The sequence below is a fragment of the Letharia columbiana genome (assembly GCF_014066305.1).
Source record: "Letharia columbiana isolate WasteWater2 chromosome Unknown Sc0000024_s0, whole genome shotgun sequence".
Lineage (NCBI taxonomy): Eukaryota > Fungi > Ascomycota > Lecanoromycetes > Lecanorales > Parmeliaceae > Letharia > Letharia columbiana.
The window spans coordinates 619706-635899 of NW_023501065.1; the positions used below are offsets into that span (position 1 = coordinate 619706).

Genomic DNA, 16194 nt, shown 5'->3' on the forward strand with positions numbered 1-16194 from the left:
TGCAAGAGCCCCTTAGGCCGCGTCCAGGTATCCTCTCTCTCTCATCCTTCTACAACCCGTGCATCCTTTCGGGAAATTTAACATGGCACGTCGTGTGAGAATATGCTCCTAGCCGTGTAGGGTTGGCCACAATTACTACATCACGTACCTAGTAGGCTTCACAGCCGGCCTTCTTCCTCCTAATATAACAACTTCCCACTCCACATTACAACACTTTGTCCAGAACCAGAACATGAACCTCCTCCCAGCACAGCTACGCTCTGAAAACCGCGTCCCAGTCCTTGACCCAGAAGCTTGCAAATGCTGTCTCGTCGCTGTCTCTCAACTTGATGGTCCGTTCATGTCACTGCGGAAATCCTTCCACAAATAGGGATGCTGACTTCCTTAGCTGCCAAATTCATCATCCTCGACATACCCAGATTCCATCCCCACTTCGACATACATGGCTCCAACGAATTTGATACGGAGAGTACCTACATTGTCGTTACACGCAATGAGCATACGGAGGTGGGGAAAAGCTTTGTTGTGCGTTTGCACTTCTATCGGCTAGGCTGGTGGCGTGCCGGCATTCTGCGGATGGTTGGGAAGAGGTATAGGCAGCTGTGGGTTGGGCCGATGCCCGCGTGCCCGAGAGGGGTTAGCGAAGTTGCCGAGAGGTGAATTGGTAAGTTATTTTGCCTCTGAAAGCGATCGAGAATGATGTTCCGGAATTTATGGTGGAGCTGAGGCTGACTGTATCCCTTCGTAGGAACACGGAATGCTGAGTCACAGGACGATGGAAAGTAATTGCGGCCGGAGAAGCGTAACCGAGAATCCTGGCTCGTGCTGCTCTTCGGGTCTGACTGTGTCCGGTCACAAGCTCCACGACACATGCTACAATAGACCTAGAGTGACCTACGGCACGCGTGCTTAGAGCATAGTTACAAACGTGTTCAGTACCATGCACTTACCAAGTCATATTTACTCCAGATACTTGTACCCTACCCCGAGTCTGATTGTTGCAAGATCACCCATGATGATAATCTTCCTGGGTACGGGTGGTCTTTTGCTACCCAGACCCTAGCGAAATGGGCTCTCCTCTGCCCTGCATAACCTTCAGAGGAAAGCTCCGCTAAGGACTTGGGAGACTGGGTACCTAGTGGTGGTTGGAAAATCGTTTCTTTTTTGCAGGGGACGAGTCGGCCAGGTCATGGAGGTGTCTTCCGGTAGAGCGTCCGCAGGCTCTCTACAACCATGTATTAATGCGGCTTGCTGAATGCGGCCAACGCGTTAGACTAAGATTACGGTAATCAGCTTAGGATTGGTTAGATCCAGCTAATTACCTCGAACTTGAGGCTGGAATTTTGACATGCAAGTGATTGAGTGATTGAGCCACCGAGACTGATCTGTGTAGACTCAGGATCTCTCATATGTTCCCCCTGGTGTTTTTTAGCTCACAATCTAGAAAAGACTGCCCTACACAGGCAATAAAAAAGACCGAAATCTGCTTGGGTTAACGTGAGCGCATCATAGTAGCGTCACGTAAAGAAAGCCCCAACCCTTCTGGATGCCTATCCGGTTCTTCACAAGCCCATCACCTCGCAATACTTCGTGCCCCTGATTTCTTCCCTATCCATTTCCCCTTGGATTTCCAATCCCTTCGAAAGTCATGGATGTACCCGAACTATGAGTCAGAGATTACTTGATATCGAGTCCGAATCCGTGCGAAGTGGATGATCTGCCAGGGGGCCAATGTATAGGATTCGGTGCTTTGAAGACAGCAGCCGCTGCACTTCAGACGTGACGACGAGCCGACTGATATACAGTCGAGCCAAGAAGCTTTTGTCTTCAATCTCATCCGTGGGCCGGGTGACGATCGCGTGCGATGCGTGGGAAGTCCCTTTGGCCAGCTCATTGGACCCAAACACGTCAAATTGGCGGCGCAACCTCGGCACATTCACCGTATCGAATTTCGAGGCTAAACATAATTCTCAGACCCTTTCAATAGCAGCAACATGGGGACAGGGACAGACCATCGATTTTGTTTCTGGGGAGTCTCCGGAGATCCTTGGACTCGGGGTCAAAGACGGCTACCTTTTGCTCATGGGAGATCGATTGGAGCTATGGGATTTGGATGTATCGCGAAAACACATTGTTCGCCGGCAACAACGCTGCTGCAATATATACACGCAGAGCGAGACTGAAAGACGAGACAGTGCGAACTGTCAGTGTGAGAGTTCAGCTGGAAGGTGCCGTGACATTGATTTTGATTGGCGCCGAGGGCACGCCAGCATGACATGGTTCCATCAGCAGTGGTCTTTCTGGGCTCGTCACGCTCTTGGCACCTTCGGGCTGACGACATAAGACCCACCACCTAAGATCAAATCACATTTGAGGCATTGTTTTCTTCAGCCTTGCATAGAACCCATACTTCATATGTCAACAGGCTGTCAGACATGATAGATTGACACATCGCGTTCTACTTGACGGCAGCCTTGCGACACACAACTGAGCTTTGTTTTGTCTCACACAAGTACTTTGGTGTCCTATATTAGCTCACGGCAGTCCTACCGCACTTCTAGAGTAGGCGGCTGCATCTGTGGGTTAGATGCCATTGGATGTCCATCGTCAGGGCTACTGCGGCGGCCAGCCATTCCTGCGATCATGTCAAAGCAGCATCGGCTTAGAGTCTAACTGACAAGAGTTATGGAATGAGGATCATTCCTGCCATATGCGGGCATACGTTGATTCTCTGCTGACTCCAAAGATTAACAGGACCATCAAGCGCGGGAACTTTACTCTAGTCTCTAGGGTCTAAGCTGACCCCGAGGTGCATTAACGCACCCCGAAGTGCAGGATAAACCACGCTTAACCTGGTGTTAAGCCAGTTCGCACTTCAGCCCTTACACTTCTCCTCCGTCTTTGTTACATATGCACGGTGACTGCCTGCAAGCATCTCTTTCAGGTCGGACTGGGAACTCTTCCTATACTTCGCTCGGGAGCAGTGACAGGGGCTTCGGACTGGGATCCATACACTAGTGCACTAGCAAGTTTGTACAGTCCATTTGCCTGAGCCAGACGGTTGCACACCATGCTCTCTTCTACACCTCGTCAGTATTGCCCTCATCAGACCCGTACTCGGTCCAGCGTTATATCTTCTCAACTGATATTACACATGAGCACCTATTCCTCTTTGGTCATAAATGTTTCCCCCAATTACCGAGCATTTACAGTACGCCTGCTTCATCCACATGGCCGCACTAGGCTGTGGAGCAGTCAATTCTGAGGCCACGACATTCGAGTGGTTGGTGACTTTGTGCAATCTCGTCATGCGTTGCAACCTTGAATACCTACATCAATTTTTGTAAAATTGAACGAAGATGTGTGCAGATGTTATGACCATCAATCAGTGCTTCTCTGCCTCAGTGCTGATGTCAGTTGAACCAGTATGGTTCTTGCATACGCGGACAGCGTCGGAGTGGACTTTCCCTATCGGTTCCGGACATACGAGGCTCATGTACCCCTACAACGGTCCAAGAGCAGAGGGCGTTACACCAGGACCGGAACATATGGCGATGCTGCGGCCTTGCCCATTTGGTAGGTAGCTCGAGCCACTTCAGCAGCGCCAACGTACTTTCGTCCAATCGAAATCCCAAGGGGCAACATGCCAGGGTCCGTGACATTCAAAGATGGAGGGGTTGGATCCAATACCCCTTCTGAGGAGGCATACCTCGACATTACTGACAAACATGGAGGCACGAGCCAGAAATCATGGGCCCGTTCATCAGCATCGGGACAGGCATTCCACCAATCGACTTTTTCTCCAAGAAGAAAGGGAACTTCAACAATGCCGTAACCACCTTCCAAGCAGCGCTGAAGCTTCCTTCAAGGACCGTAGGAGTGCACCGGAAAACGGAACGGCTTTCAATGCACGACAACAAAGAACGCTTCTCCTACTTTAGATTTGACGGAGACGAGCGCCTCGGAGAGATTACTCTGGACGAATGGAAAGGCCACCGATTTACCCGACTGACTGGCAAAGACAAGAATCCAGGATGCATGACTTTGGAAAAGATGTACGTCGCTACCGCCGCCTACCTCGCGGAACCCAAGGTGCAGCAAGATCTCACGGAGTGTGCGAGGATCCTGGTACGAAGAAGACAGCTTCGAATGCGCAACGGCTCTGAGTGGGATCGCTACGCATCGTTCTCATACAATGATTGTAATGTCGAAGGCTGCGCCAGACAGCGTAGCAACAAAGCTCAAGACTTCAGGGAGCATCTGCGAAAGTTCCACCAGGATATCGCCCATCATGAGATGGAGCGAAGGGTTCTGGAATGTAGACGTGTCCATGGGTTCTACCGCCCGAACCCCCCTGACGCAACACCCTCTGCTGGATAACAGAACCAAATCGGAGCCTGAGCGGCTGTATCTATCAACCTTTCTGGGTCACCAAGGCCGATTAGAATCGACCGGTCTGGGTACCATGCCGGCCTTGTCGAGCAAAGGTCGCCCCGTTTTTCCCATCCTGTTGAACAAATCCCCTTACAGAGCTCTCCTAGCAAATGTATGGCATGGACAACGATCCTTCTCCCCCCCCATCTCTTCCCAATCGCTGCATTCATTGGATTGATGGTCCAACAAGGCGGCTTCATCGAAAAGTCGGTCTTTGTCAATAGTGTACAAGGGTACTCAGCAGCACGTAGACCTTTTCCCGGTCGTAAGACGAGATGCAGACCGCTATCCGTACGCCGTGGCCAGGCGCTGCCAAGATATGGGGAGTAAAGGACCGCAGATGAAGGAGAGGCGGGGAGCATGAGACGATGGAGACGGGCTGAGGTAGTTGGCGGTTTGCTAACTCACGTCTTCGACGACGAGTGAAGCGCTGCCGACATTCCGCAAATTCTCTTAGGGATTACACTAGAGCCAGATGGAAAAGGATGAGTTATCATGGATCTCTCTTTCGAGGAAAAAACGAGTCAGTGGGATCGAGCAAGACTTGTAATGGTTGCTGGAATGGGCTTGAAACGCTGGATTACATTAGACATTTATATATAAAGTGCAGCGCACTTAGAGCTACTGATGTACAGTTCATTCCCTATGCCTCTACCCCACCAGAAATCTCACAGACCTCGTATTCCTCCTTTGGGGAAAAGGACATCAATAACCTCGTCGAGGATTGTGAAAGCCAAATGTGTATTTAAACGCTGATTATTGACCGTTGCAAATATTCTTCTGCTCGCCGCTTGAGCGTTGGCCTTTCCTACCACGTTACCTGCTAGATCCGGAATCAACGTCGCCAGCATTACGCTGGCTTCCACCCTTGTGTGCGTCTTTTGGGGATCAGTCCGAACCACGGTCTCTGTCCGCATTCGGCCATTGGGCCACATGGTATCTTTGAGCATGTTGATGTACTTGAGTACGCTTGGCTCCGCGAACATTGACCGTGCCATTTCCCGAACTTTGCGCTCCACGGTGCCGCCTAAGAGCTGATGGAGGACTACAACGACAGCTCGGCCGCGCAGCCAATTGTTACCACGTTGCAGATCGAAGCTTTCGAGGAAAATGTCGCATATGGGTTTGACGAAAGGCTCAAGTTGATCAGCACGGTTGGTGTTGTTAGTGTTAGGATCGAAAGCCAGAAGCTCGGCGCGGGCTTCGGCTGTTTGTATGGGATCTTCAGGTGCAATGGGCAATGGAGCGCCGCTGCCCGTCGGCTGCATGGTATTGAACTGGGAAGTGGCGGCTGAGATAAGATTCTGACCGGCGATGGAGAGTTGGTCGAGAACAGGAACGTTACCAAGGAACTCGTCCATCCCGTCTGTCACGGAGTTGTAGATTCGGGAAATGATATCGCGCCGTTCACCTTCGCGAGTTGAGTCTTTAGTGGTGGAAATGATCGCTGATTGCGAGAGGAAGGCACGAAGATCTCGGCTGCGGCAAACGGCCGGTAGACGTAGGAGTTCTCGTAGATAGTTTTCGAGCGATACGCGCCGTTTGTGGAGGAAATCTCGTTGCAATTTCATGACCAGCCTCCGCCTAGGGAATTCGAGATTCCGGACAGTAGGGTAGATATTGCGAAGACGCTGGTGTAGGTCATGGAATTCACTGTATCTGCGTGCAACCGCCCATGATGCGGCAGACATGTTCTCTCCGGCCTTTCGTTGTACCTCAATGACATAGAGAGCAAACTCCTGCCCATCATCCTCTTTCCCAACCATAATCGATTTGATGTCAACATTGGCGCGACCATAAAGACTGTTGTCACTCTCTTGGACAATATATTGTTGCCGTTGAAGTTCTTTTCGACGTATCTCTCGCTGTAGACTCGACTTCGACTTGCCCAAAATCCGGAGCTCAGCAATATTATTCGTGAGCTCGGCCTTCCGAGTCAAAGTGTCGACAACAGAGTCCTGAGCGGCTAGTCTTTCAATATCGACCGTCAGGGCAGATATGGCTTCTGCTAGTCCTAGATCTCCTGGCGCCGCTTGGTGGATCTCCTCTTCCATTGTCTCGTCGGCAGAAACCTCGGGGTCCGTCTGCTCGTCTTCAAGGAATTTGTCTTCATCGCCAAACAGATCATTGTCCGAGAATACACCAATCCGAGACGAGGTGTTGACAAGGCCTAAAGATGCCAGATTTGGCCGCTCTCGCTCCTTTTCATGGGAGGCGGTCTCCGTCCTCTTGTGTTCACCCGAGCTTCGTGGCGAATCCATGATCTTCGTGGATAGGAAATTTGGTTCTGAGGTCTCAAACATTGAATCCTTGGTGTCGTCCTCCTTTGGATCATCTGTCATGATGTTGTTCAGTGCTGCCTCCATGGCTTCAACCATTTCCTCTTGGTTTCTATTTCCTTGATCGCCATTCAAGGATTCGTTGTCTAGGCTTCGAGTTGAACGAGCGAGGGGCTCATCATCAATATCGTCATCAAACAGAGGCGCAGACGTGTCTACGTCAAACGAGCGACGTGATTGAACAGACTGAGAGTCGTCAGTGGCATGTTTGACAATTGATTTGAGATCGCTGTTTGAGTTTGCATTTCTTCGGAGGTCCGGCCCATTTGCGTTGAAGCGAGTTGCCTTGCGAGATAGAGATGACGGTCTGCTTGGAGATTCAAGTATTGGTGCCACGGAGGGCTGTCTCAGTGCTCTTGCCGGCCTTGAAGACATCTTGGCAGATGCATCATCCGAGGTCAGGTATTTGTAATAAAGATCGGACTTTTTGAAATTTGGAAAGTGAACTTCTTCCATCTTCTCTAGGACAACAGCCTGCGCTTTCAGCACAGCACTTCGAGCCCGGAGATACTCCGGCACTGTGGCTCCAGCACCAGCTTTCAAGAACGCTCGGACAGCCTCCCTTGTCGATTCAGACAAGTTGAGCTCAGCTTTTGACAAATACGCCTCGTTAATTTGGGCGATGTCGGTTCGATCCGAATCGGTCCATTGCACCTGGGTTCCAGAAAAGGGATCATCAGTTTGTAGATCCTCTTCCAAAGGATTTCGAAATCCATCCACGACTATCCAGAATTGAACAAATGTCATGAGTCGATGGCGATCCATATACTCCATGAAATACGAGAGACCAGACGCGTCGTGCAGAACTTCCGTGAGTGACGCATTCAGCAGTCTTGAAGTGTTCTGACCCTTTTGGAAATCCGGCTGAGGCATTCGAGAGCCTGAAGTGCCTCCAACGGCAGACAGCTTGCCCACCCTCTGATCAAGTAATTGCTTGCCGGTATCCAAACGGCGCAAGAGTATCTGGTCCTGCCCTTCCATCATTGACTCCCGCTTCAATTGACTCGCCACCTCACTCCGGAACCTTCGCGCTTCCGAGAGATTGTTACATTGTCGAATAGACCTGATGAACCGCTCAAACTTGCGCTCATCGTCACCAGGAGCAATTCTCGGAAAAGTGTGTGGCTTTGAGACTTTTGGTGCTGGTGAAGCATGCTGATCAAGCGCAGCTCGAAGCTTGCGGACAGTCTTTCTGTCCTGGAGCATGGTCCGGCCATAGGCTTCCATCAATTGATTCCAGGTATCTGGGTCGGATAGCATCTGCATCAGTGGCGCGAGCACTGCGCATGACATAATCTCTTTAATGAGGACGGAAACAGCTCTACTCTTGATCATACTCTCGGGCAAGACTTCTGGTAGGAGCCGAACAATGATCCTGCGCAAGTACTCTTGTTGAACGAGCTTTAGATCCGAGTAAGCAAGCGAGGCTGCAGGATGTAATTTGCCATCACGGTATTTGCCAGCTATCGCAATGTCGAGCTCGTCGGATTCCGTGACAGTGCGATTGAGGTTCTTGCCTCGGACTGTCCTCTCGGCATCGTAAAAATCCTTCAGATGTGCTGTGACCAGTGGGACAACCCTTGAGACCGCAATCTCCACAACATCTACCGCAAAGAGTCTGTCACTGATGTTGATCAGTGCGATCCTTATTGCACGCTCGATCTCGTTGACGAAGTTGGAACTCGGAGAGATTTTGCTGTACCAGGAGGTAACGTAGTCTCGGAGGATCCAGTCAAGTAAGCCGTCTAGGCAGTCGGATATCATGAAAGAGGGGGGGTATAGGGGAGTCCTTCTGTAAATGGCCTTGGTCGAAAGCCATTCGGTCTCCTCCTTCCATGCTTTCGGTGCGATAAAGGCTGCGGTCCTCGGAGGTCTTCTCGCCAATCGCCCAACATCTTGCTTCTTTCTCGTGCTGAGCAGCACCAACGCTCCAATGGCAAGGAGAGTAATTGACGACCCAGCAATGAAGGCATAACCAAGAAAGCGGAGGATGGGAGCCCAGCTGATAAGGAAGCCCCAGGCGACGAAAGCTATGAATGCAGCTATGAGGACATCGCGGGCTCTCAGGGCCATAATCCTAAGGGAAAGAATGAGCTTCGTCGCCGCCGCATCATCATCGCCGCAATGCTGATATTTGGCGCTCACTGTAGCACAAGAAAAATAATACTTTAAATTCTGTAATGATGGAGTTTTTCCGCTGAAAATGCTAGCGCGTTTATCATTCTTTAGCTCCTCTACAGTCTAAGGTATCACCAAGCAGGCCACGGTCAGTCTCGGGCTCTGGCTCGGGATTGCTAACAGAGTAACAATGTGTCGACTTCAATGAGATCCAAGGCATTTTGGCAAGGGAAAGAAAGAGCGATAAAAGAAAATAACATGGAATTGTGATTTTGAATCATATGTCGGTTCAAGGTGCTTTGAAGGCTCATCGTTGTAACAGAGCCTGATTGCTGTGCCACATAACATCGCATAACATTAAAGGCCCACAGAAAGAGCCGCTCGCTCCGCCCCATGCGGTTAAAGTCAGAGACTGAGAGTGTTATTTGAAGCACTAAGGACAGCGAAGCCAACTCGGCCAAAGAATTGCAAGTAATCCACTCTCATGCAGTTCATACATGTCATGCAGTCAGCCAGCTAGTAGTCAAGTCGTATCTGGCTAAAAGACATAATCCTCCCTGCCTGCCATTTCCCTTGCTCTTTCTTTCTCCTTCTGAATTTTCCCAAGAAATCAAGGTATCCGCAATGGATGCTTTGAACGACGACAACGAGAAATTCCGACTTGTGAGCAGCAACACTCGCGAGGAAGCTCAACGTCCCAGGAGTGAGTCAGCCCTTTCCGACAGGACACTTCTCAACATGTCGGATTCAGAAACGGAGGAAAAGAGAAGGAGCGGTGATCTAGAGAAGGAGGGCCTTGTCGAGCAATTACCCAAAGTCGTCACAAAAGAACATGCCACCAAAGATCCATATGCAAGAGCCAAGATATTGATGTGGATGTTCGTCAATACTCTGGCTACCGTAACAATCGTGAGCTACCATTATCCGTCCACGGAGCAGTGCGCATCAGCCCCTCAATGCTCATTCATTGCGCTCATCGCCGTGCTGAATGAATACTGACCACATTCGTCTTGACCAGGTCTTCTGCAATAAAGCCATTTTCAGCGACAAATCCTTCTCACAATGTCAAGCAGCCTTCGCAGCCTTCCACTTCTTCGTCACAGCAGCGACGCTCTACCTCCTCTCTCGCCCTGCAGTCGGCATGTTCGAACCTCGAAAGATTCCTATTATGAACATGCTGCCTCTCGCTATCGCAATGGCTATGAACATCGTCGGCATGAACGTCTCTCTTCAAGTCTCAACTATTACCTTCTATCAAATCACTCGAGTCCTCCTGACCCCCATTGTCGCAATAATCAACTTCTTCTTCTACAAGAAAACCATCCCAAGGATGGCAGTCTACGCTCTGATCCCTATGTGTTTCGGAGTTGGCTTGATCTCTTACTACGACCAGAAGTCAGCTCCAGTTCCAGGTGCGCCAATCAAGGCTGTGGGTGCTCTGAGTGTGCTTCTCGCTTTCGGAAGCGTCACTGTCAGTGGAATCTACACAATCTGGATTGGCACCTATCAAAGAAAATACGAGGTGAACGGATTCCAGCTCCTGTACAACCAAGCACCCCTAGGAGGTGTACTTCTACTATATGTCGTTCCATGGTCGGACAAGTTTCCAGCGCTGGACCAGACACCTGCGGTTATGTGGGGACTGATACTCTTAAGTGGCTTCCTTGCCGCGTTAATCAACCTGTCGCAATTCTTCATCATTGGTGGCTCAGGACCTCTCGAGAGTACCGTTGTCGGACATCTCAAGACTTGCCTTATCGTGGTCATTGGCGCTTTCTCGGGGGGGAAGGTCATTACGGATAAAGCTGCCTTTGGGATCTTACTTGCGCTGATCAGCATTTTCTCGTAAGTCACTAATGTCTCAAATGAGGAGATATGATGCTGAGTGACTGCAGATACTCAGCAATAATGATGCGGCATACAAATTTGGCCAGTACGGTCAAAAAGTAGGTAATAAATCTACGATTTAGACAACCGCTCATCGAAGCAGAGCTTGAAAAGCTTGAGAATGGGGATATCAATAATCTAGAAATGTTTGTTGGGGGAGGGAAATACCCCACATACTGTGGAGGCGTTTGGGACTGCTATAGATTTCTCGAAAAACTGGCCGCATGTTTGGAAGCGGGCCTTGTGTCACCTGCTGTTTTGGACGTACGGCATCGGTGGTGAGAATCGGTGCATCTAACGATAAACATGTCCTTCATTATCGTTTAAACCCGAATTCAAATGCATTCGAACTGTTATATGGTCACAGCGAGGTTCTTGCAACATCGTCTCGAATTGGCTGTGCGCCTTTTAGGAGGCTCAAATCTCATCCGGCCACGCTGGATCCTCTCTCCTTCGAAAGACAGACACAAACCTTTTTCCCCCATTCCTCGTCACTTTCTTACCTTCCTCAGTCTCCTCCCTGATACACCTCACCAGCATCGCCACCAGCCCTTTCTGCCCCCCCTCATCAACCCACTCTCCCTCTTTCCCCTCCTCCGGCAGCTCAATTGTCTCAAACATGCCTTCCGCTCGGCCCTCTCCACTCTCACCCCCCTCATCTTCCCCACCGACCCCGCTGTTCCCAAACGCCTCGAACCGACTCCTCATCCACTCTCCCAACTCCTCCACATCCGTAATCGTATATACGCAGCCCCCTGGCCTCAGCACGTATGCATACTCGGCGCACAGCGTGCTCGACACGATCCGCGCCTTATGCTTCCGGGCTTTGAAATGCGGATCCGGGAAGCAGAGAAAGATGTGTGACAGCTGGCCGCGGGCGAAGAAGTTGGGGAGGAACTTCATGGTGTTGGCGCGGAGGCACGATATGTTCTGATACGGGCGCGGAGAGCGGTCGGCACACTGGGAGCGCAGAGCGGAGATACGATCCTCCACGTACTCCGTCACTTGGGTGCGGATCTCGAGCCCCAGGATCAGTTCGTCGGGCAGGAGGGGCGAGAGCGCGACGAGGAGACCGCCGAAGCCGCAACCGATATCTGCGACCGTGACGGGTTTGGTCAGGGGCTTGACCCCCGCGTGATCTTTGGCGACTGATTGGGTGTCCGGTGCGACGAAAGCAGGGTAGTGGGAGGACCAGTCCATGAGGGCTGGGCTTGCGGGGCTAGGTGCACCATCTGATTAGCTGTCAGCGGTAGAGGTAGACATGGGGCAGGCGGGTTTACTATGTCAATCGGTGGTCGGAGAATGGGTTGGCGTGGGCTCGTTGCCGGTAGAATTTCTTCTTGGGGAGCTCGGCGTTGCCCTCTTCCTTGTGGGTTTTACGGTAGTCCTCGCGCTTTTGACGCTTCCCTGCTGCCGTCATGGTGGCAGGTGTTGGGCTTGGTCGGGGCAGGAGAAGAGAGCGGCCGGATGTGACAGCGATAGAAAGCCTAGGAGCATGGAAGGTTAGAAAGGTTTTGAAGTGGTGCGAAATGAGAGGGTCTTGGCGGTTCGGGAAGACAGAAATCTGCCCCCCCCGGCTCAGTGCGGTCCTCACCCGAGGATACCGCATTTAGATGCGGGCTAGGTGATAGGGTGTTAATACAGCACCCCACCAGGGTGATCAGTACCCCAGCCGAATAAGCACGCTCACATCTCATCCTTTCACTCGTTCTAGCCCCAAACGACTGCTTCGATTTGCCCTGACAGGCTGCAGTAGTACGCTTCACCTAGGGAATTCACTGTTGTGGTTTCCTTAAGGCTGAGGACCGTTGCGTATATTTTGGGTCGCGATTCGAATCGAGCGCTAACTCTTAATCTATCTATCGCCTTTTGCCGCTTGATGGGAGGCTTCTTATTATTAGGTAGTAGATACAGAAGCGACACTCGATAGAATGTGTTCTAGTATACTTGCCGAGCTTCGCCAGCTCAAGGATGTAGATCTCGAACGATTCGCTTTGTATAGGCGGAACGGAGGTAGACAGGGGAATGTCGCTGCCGCATTCTTATTATCAATATCGGCTGGTTAGTCCTCCCATAGCTTATAAGGAAGCAAGGCGTTATCTTGCTATAAGAATGGCTACGGATAGCGGTGTTAGCTCTCTATTCTTAATATCTACACGATACTATATATATATTCTACTATCTTTTATATCTTATTAGTTATAATTATCTCGTAATAGCTTAAGAAGAATAGTAATTACGAGCGGAGATAAAATCTTTTAAATAGGCGAATATTATATATAATTATAAAGATAATTCTTATTACTAATTACGAAAAGCTTATATTTCTTCTTAATTAACTTATCTAAAGTTATAGTAGAATAATAAATATATCTTATCTTCTTAACTATATATCTATCGATTATATAATAAAAATTTAATATATATAATTTCTTTTAATTACTTCGTATCTTATCGACGAATAAAAGAAGCTTTCTATATTATATAGACTTCTTATATCTATTCTTTTTAATAGTAAAATTATTCTCTATATCGAAATTTAAGTAATATATATATTTATAAAGAAGAATATAGCGATTTCGAGTTATTTATCTAATAATAATTAAAGCTATTAAAATAATATTATTATTTCTTTAGTAATTATAAATAGTAGAAAAATAGTAGATTTTCATATAGATAGTAATAGCGATAAAGATTTTCAGCTTCGGGATCTTAAGAGGTTTTCAAATAGGACTAAGTAAATCTCTGCTGAGAGATATATAAATTAATATTATCGTAAAGCATTTTTCATATAATAGTAGTCTATACGAGTAAAGGCCTATGAATTAAATTCATAATCATTTTTTTGATTAGGGCTATCGAGTAAATAGGTGAGCGATCTTTAATGAGCGAACTTTGATAAGCGGGCTGTTCGGCTGTCGAGCGAACTTTGGTGTAGACTTCTTGCTTATTAATAATTTATAGGATCAAATTTCAAAATTCTTAAAAATTTGGAAAGCGCAAACAACGCTCCATAATTTAAAAAAAAAAATCTCAAAATTTCAATAGAAAACAAAAAAGTTATTCTATTCGTGAATAACGTACACCTATTTTTGATGAGGGAGACGCGGGAGGGCGAGATTTTGATGGTTGCGGACGCTAATTTATTTATCCGCGATGACTTAGCCGATCTAATTAAAGAGCGTAGTAACCCTGAATTTATAATTGGCTACATATATAAATTCAAGGTTTTCAAGCTCAGCTCTATCTTATTCTATTATATATACTAATAAGAGAAAATACTAAATATAAAATAACTTTTAGATCTTTCGAAAGGTGGTTAATAGCCTTATAATATGAAATTTTTATTAGTTAATACTTTAATAGTTTAGATATATCTTCGAGAAGCTTATTATATTTCTCGAGCTTTTTCTTTCTTATCTTATCTTAAGCTTCTCTTTTCTAACGCTTTAAAGTTTAAGCTACTTTAATCTTATTAGAAGTAAATAGAGTAGTAATTTCAGTTATAGTAGATATAATATAATAGAGTTATTAAGAAGAATAGAAAAGAGACGTATTATTAATATACGAAGAATTCTCGACTAATTAGAAAGCTTACTTTCTTAATACTTAAGACTTGAAAATAAGAATGAGTGCTACGCTAAGAAGCTAGTAACTAATTATATCCTCGAATTTCACGATTTTCAGTTTAAAATATATCTTATTTCTTTATTTTCGATCTAAATACGAGTACGGAGGTCGGTATTAAAAGTTCTAGATATATTAAGATAAGAGTTTAGATAGGGCTAAGTGCTTAATATACTTTCAAATTTTATAAATAGTATTATTATTCTTTATTTTAATAAGTACTAGTACTCTATATAATAGCGACGTAGTATATATATATAAAGTATATATATACGAAGTATAAATATACGAAGTATATATATAATAGCGATATTAATAGAATATATAATAATAATAATATTAAAGTATTAATTATAGCGTAAAGAAATAGAGAAAGAGTATAAAGACTTCTAATATATAAGTCTTATTTATATAATATAATAAATAGAAATCTTCTTATTATTCTCTATTTTAATTATCTTTTATTAATATATTTAATATTTAAAGTATTAATTATAATAATAAAACTCGAATTTAAGTATTTACTAAGTCTTATTAATTATAATTATAAATAAAACGTTATACTACTCGAAAAGATATATTAAGAACTTATAAGAAAGTCGAAAGATAATAACTATATTATTAAAATTATAAGCTTATTTAAAAGAGAATTTAGAAGTAAATAGAGTAAATATCGAGATATATTACGAAGATAATACGTCTTAAAGATAATAACGAGTATAGAAAAGATCGTAGAGAAGGTAATATACGATTATACGACTTCGTCGAGCGAGCTAATAAGTATATACGTAATTATATAAAGTATTATCGTTAAATAAATGTAATTATATAGAAGTACTAAGAATATTAAGAGTACTAAGTATTTTAGCGCTGTCTAGAACTTTTAATGCCGACCTTCGTACGTTTAAAAGAGAAAGTATTATAAGACTAAATCTCGAATATTTACTTTATTAATTTATTCTATTTAATTTCTTTAACGTTACGTAATTAGTATATATAATAGAATAAGATAGAGCTAAGTTAGAAAATCTTAAATTTATATATATAATTAATTATTAATTTAGAATTATTACGCTCTTTAGTTAGATCGACTAAATTAGCCCGCTAACTCTCTTAAGCTTTCTTATTAAAAGTTTATATATAAAAGTTTTATACTTTAAATTACTTAGTTTACGATATATATAATTATTTTATAATTTCTTAAATTATAGAGCTTACTTTACGCTTTCTAACGCTATAAAAATTATAAAAATTAGCTTATTATTAATAAATTAAATAAATATTTAAATATAATAGTTATAATAATTATATTAGACGTATTCGAAATTAAATAATAATTCTTTTATCTATTTATTATTCTTTTATTATTTTATTAATTCTATTAATTCTATTAATTTTATTAATATAAATATAATTATCTTTAATATCTCTTATCTAATTAGAGTCTCTTATTAACGTTCTTAAGTTATTTCTTAGCGAATTTATTATTACTAATAATTAAGATTATAAGCGAGCTTAATAGCTATTTACTACTACTTATAAACGTATTAAAAAATTCTTAAAAAAAGTCTAAATAAATATATTCTCTTTTATATACTTCTTTTAAGTTAATAATAGATAGATTAAACTAATATTTAAATATTATAATTATATTAAACGCGTTTAAGATTAAATAATAATTCTTTTATCTATTTATATAATTATTCTTCTTTTATTATTCTATTAATTCTATTAATTCTATTAATTCTATTAATATAAATATATTTACTCTTAATACCCTCGTATTTAA

General features: G+C 45.0%; 5 protein-coding genes across 5 annotated transcripts; 3 read left to right on the forward strand and 2 right to left on the reverse strand.

Annotated features, from left to right (window-relative positions):
• Positions 1–232: 232 nt before the first annotated feature.
• Positions 233–660, forward strand: HO173_007492 (uncharacterized protein; the record flags this gene model as incomplete). The annotated part of the gene is made up of 2 exons (XM_037309396.1): positions 233–332; positions 389–660. 2 exons carry the CDS (start codon positions 233–235, stop codon positions 658–660), a joined length of 372 nt encoding a protein of 123 aa, XP_037163856.1.
• Positions 661–3182: 2522 nt separating this feature from the next.
• On the forward strand, positions 3183–4764 carry HO173_007493 (uncharacterized protein; the record flags this gene model as incomplete). The annotated part of the gene is made up of 4 exons (XM_037309397.1): positions 3183–3283; positions 3427–3576; positions 3735–4318; positions 4625–4764. The coding sequence occupies 4 exons, from the start codon at positions 3183–3185 to the stop codon at positions 4762–4764; spliced, it is 975 nt and encodes a 324-aa protein (XP_037163857.1).
• A 338-nt stretch (positions 4765–5102) lies between these two features.
• Positions 5103–8846, reverse strand: HO173_007494 (uncharacterized protein; the record flags this gene model as incomplete). Its single annotated transcript, XM_037309398.1, has 1 exon — positions 5103–8846. The coding sequence occupies one exon, from the start codon at positions 8844–8846 to the stop codon at positions 5103–5105; it is 3744 nt and encodes a 1247-aa protein (XP_037163858.1).
• Positions 8847–9515: 669 nt separating this feature from the next.
• On the forward strand, positions 9516–10888 carry HO173_007495 (uncharacterized protein; the record flags this gene model as incomplete). Its single annotated transcript, XM_037309399.1, has 4 exons — positions 9516–9800; positions 9910–10736; positions 10787–10837; positions 10882–10888. 4 exons carry the CDS (start codon positions 9516–9518, stop codon positions 10886–10888), a joined length of 1170 nt encoding a protein of 389 aa, XP_037163859.1.
• Positions 10889–11195: 307 nt separating this feature from the next.
• Positions 11196–12198, reverse strand: HO173_007496 (uncharacterized protein; the record flags this gene model as incomplete). Its single annotated transcript, XM_037309400.1, has 2 exons — positions 11196–11997; positions 12059–12198. The coding sequence occupies 2 exons, from the start codon at positions 12196–12198 to the stop codon at positions 11196–11198; spliced, it is 942 nt and encodes a 313-aa protein (XP_037163860.1).
• Positions 12199–16194: the final 3996 nt, after the last annotated feature.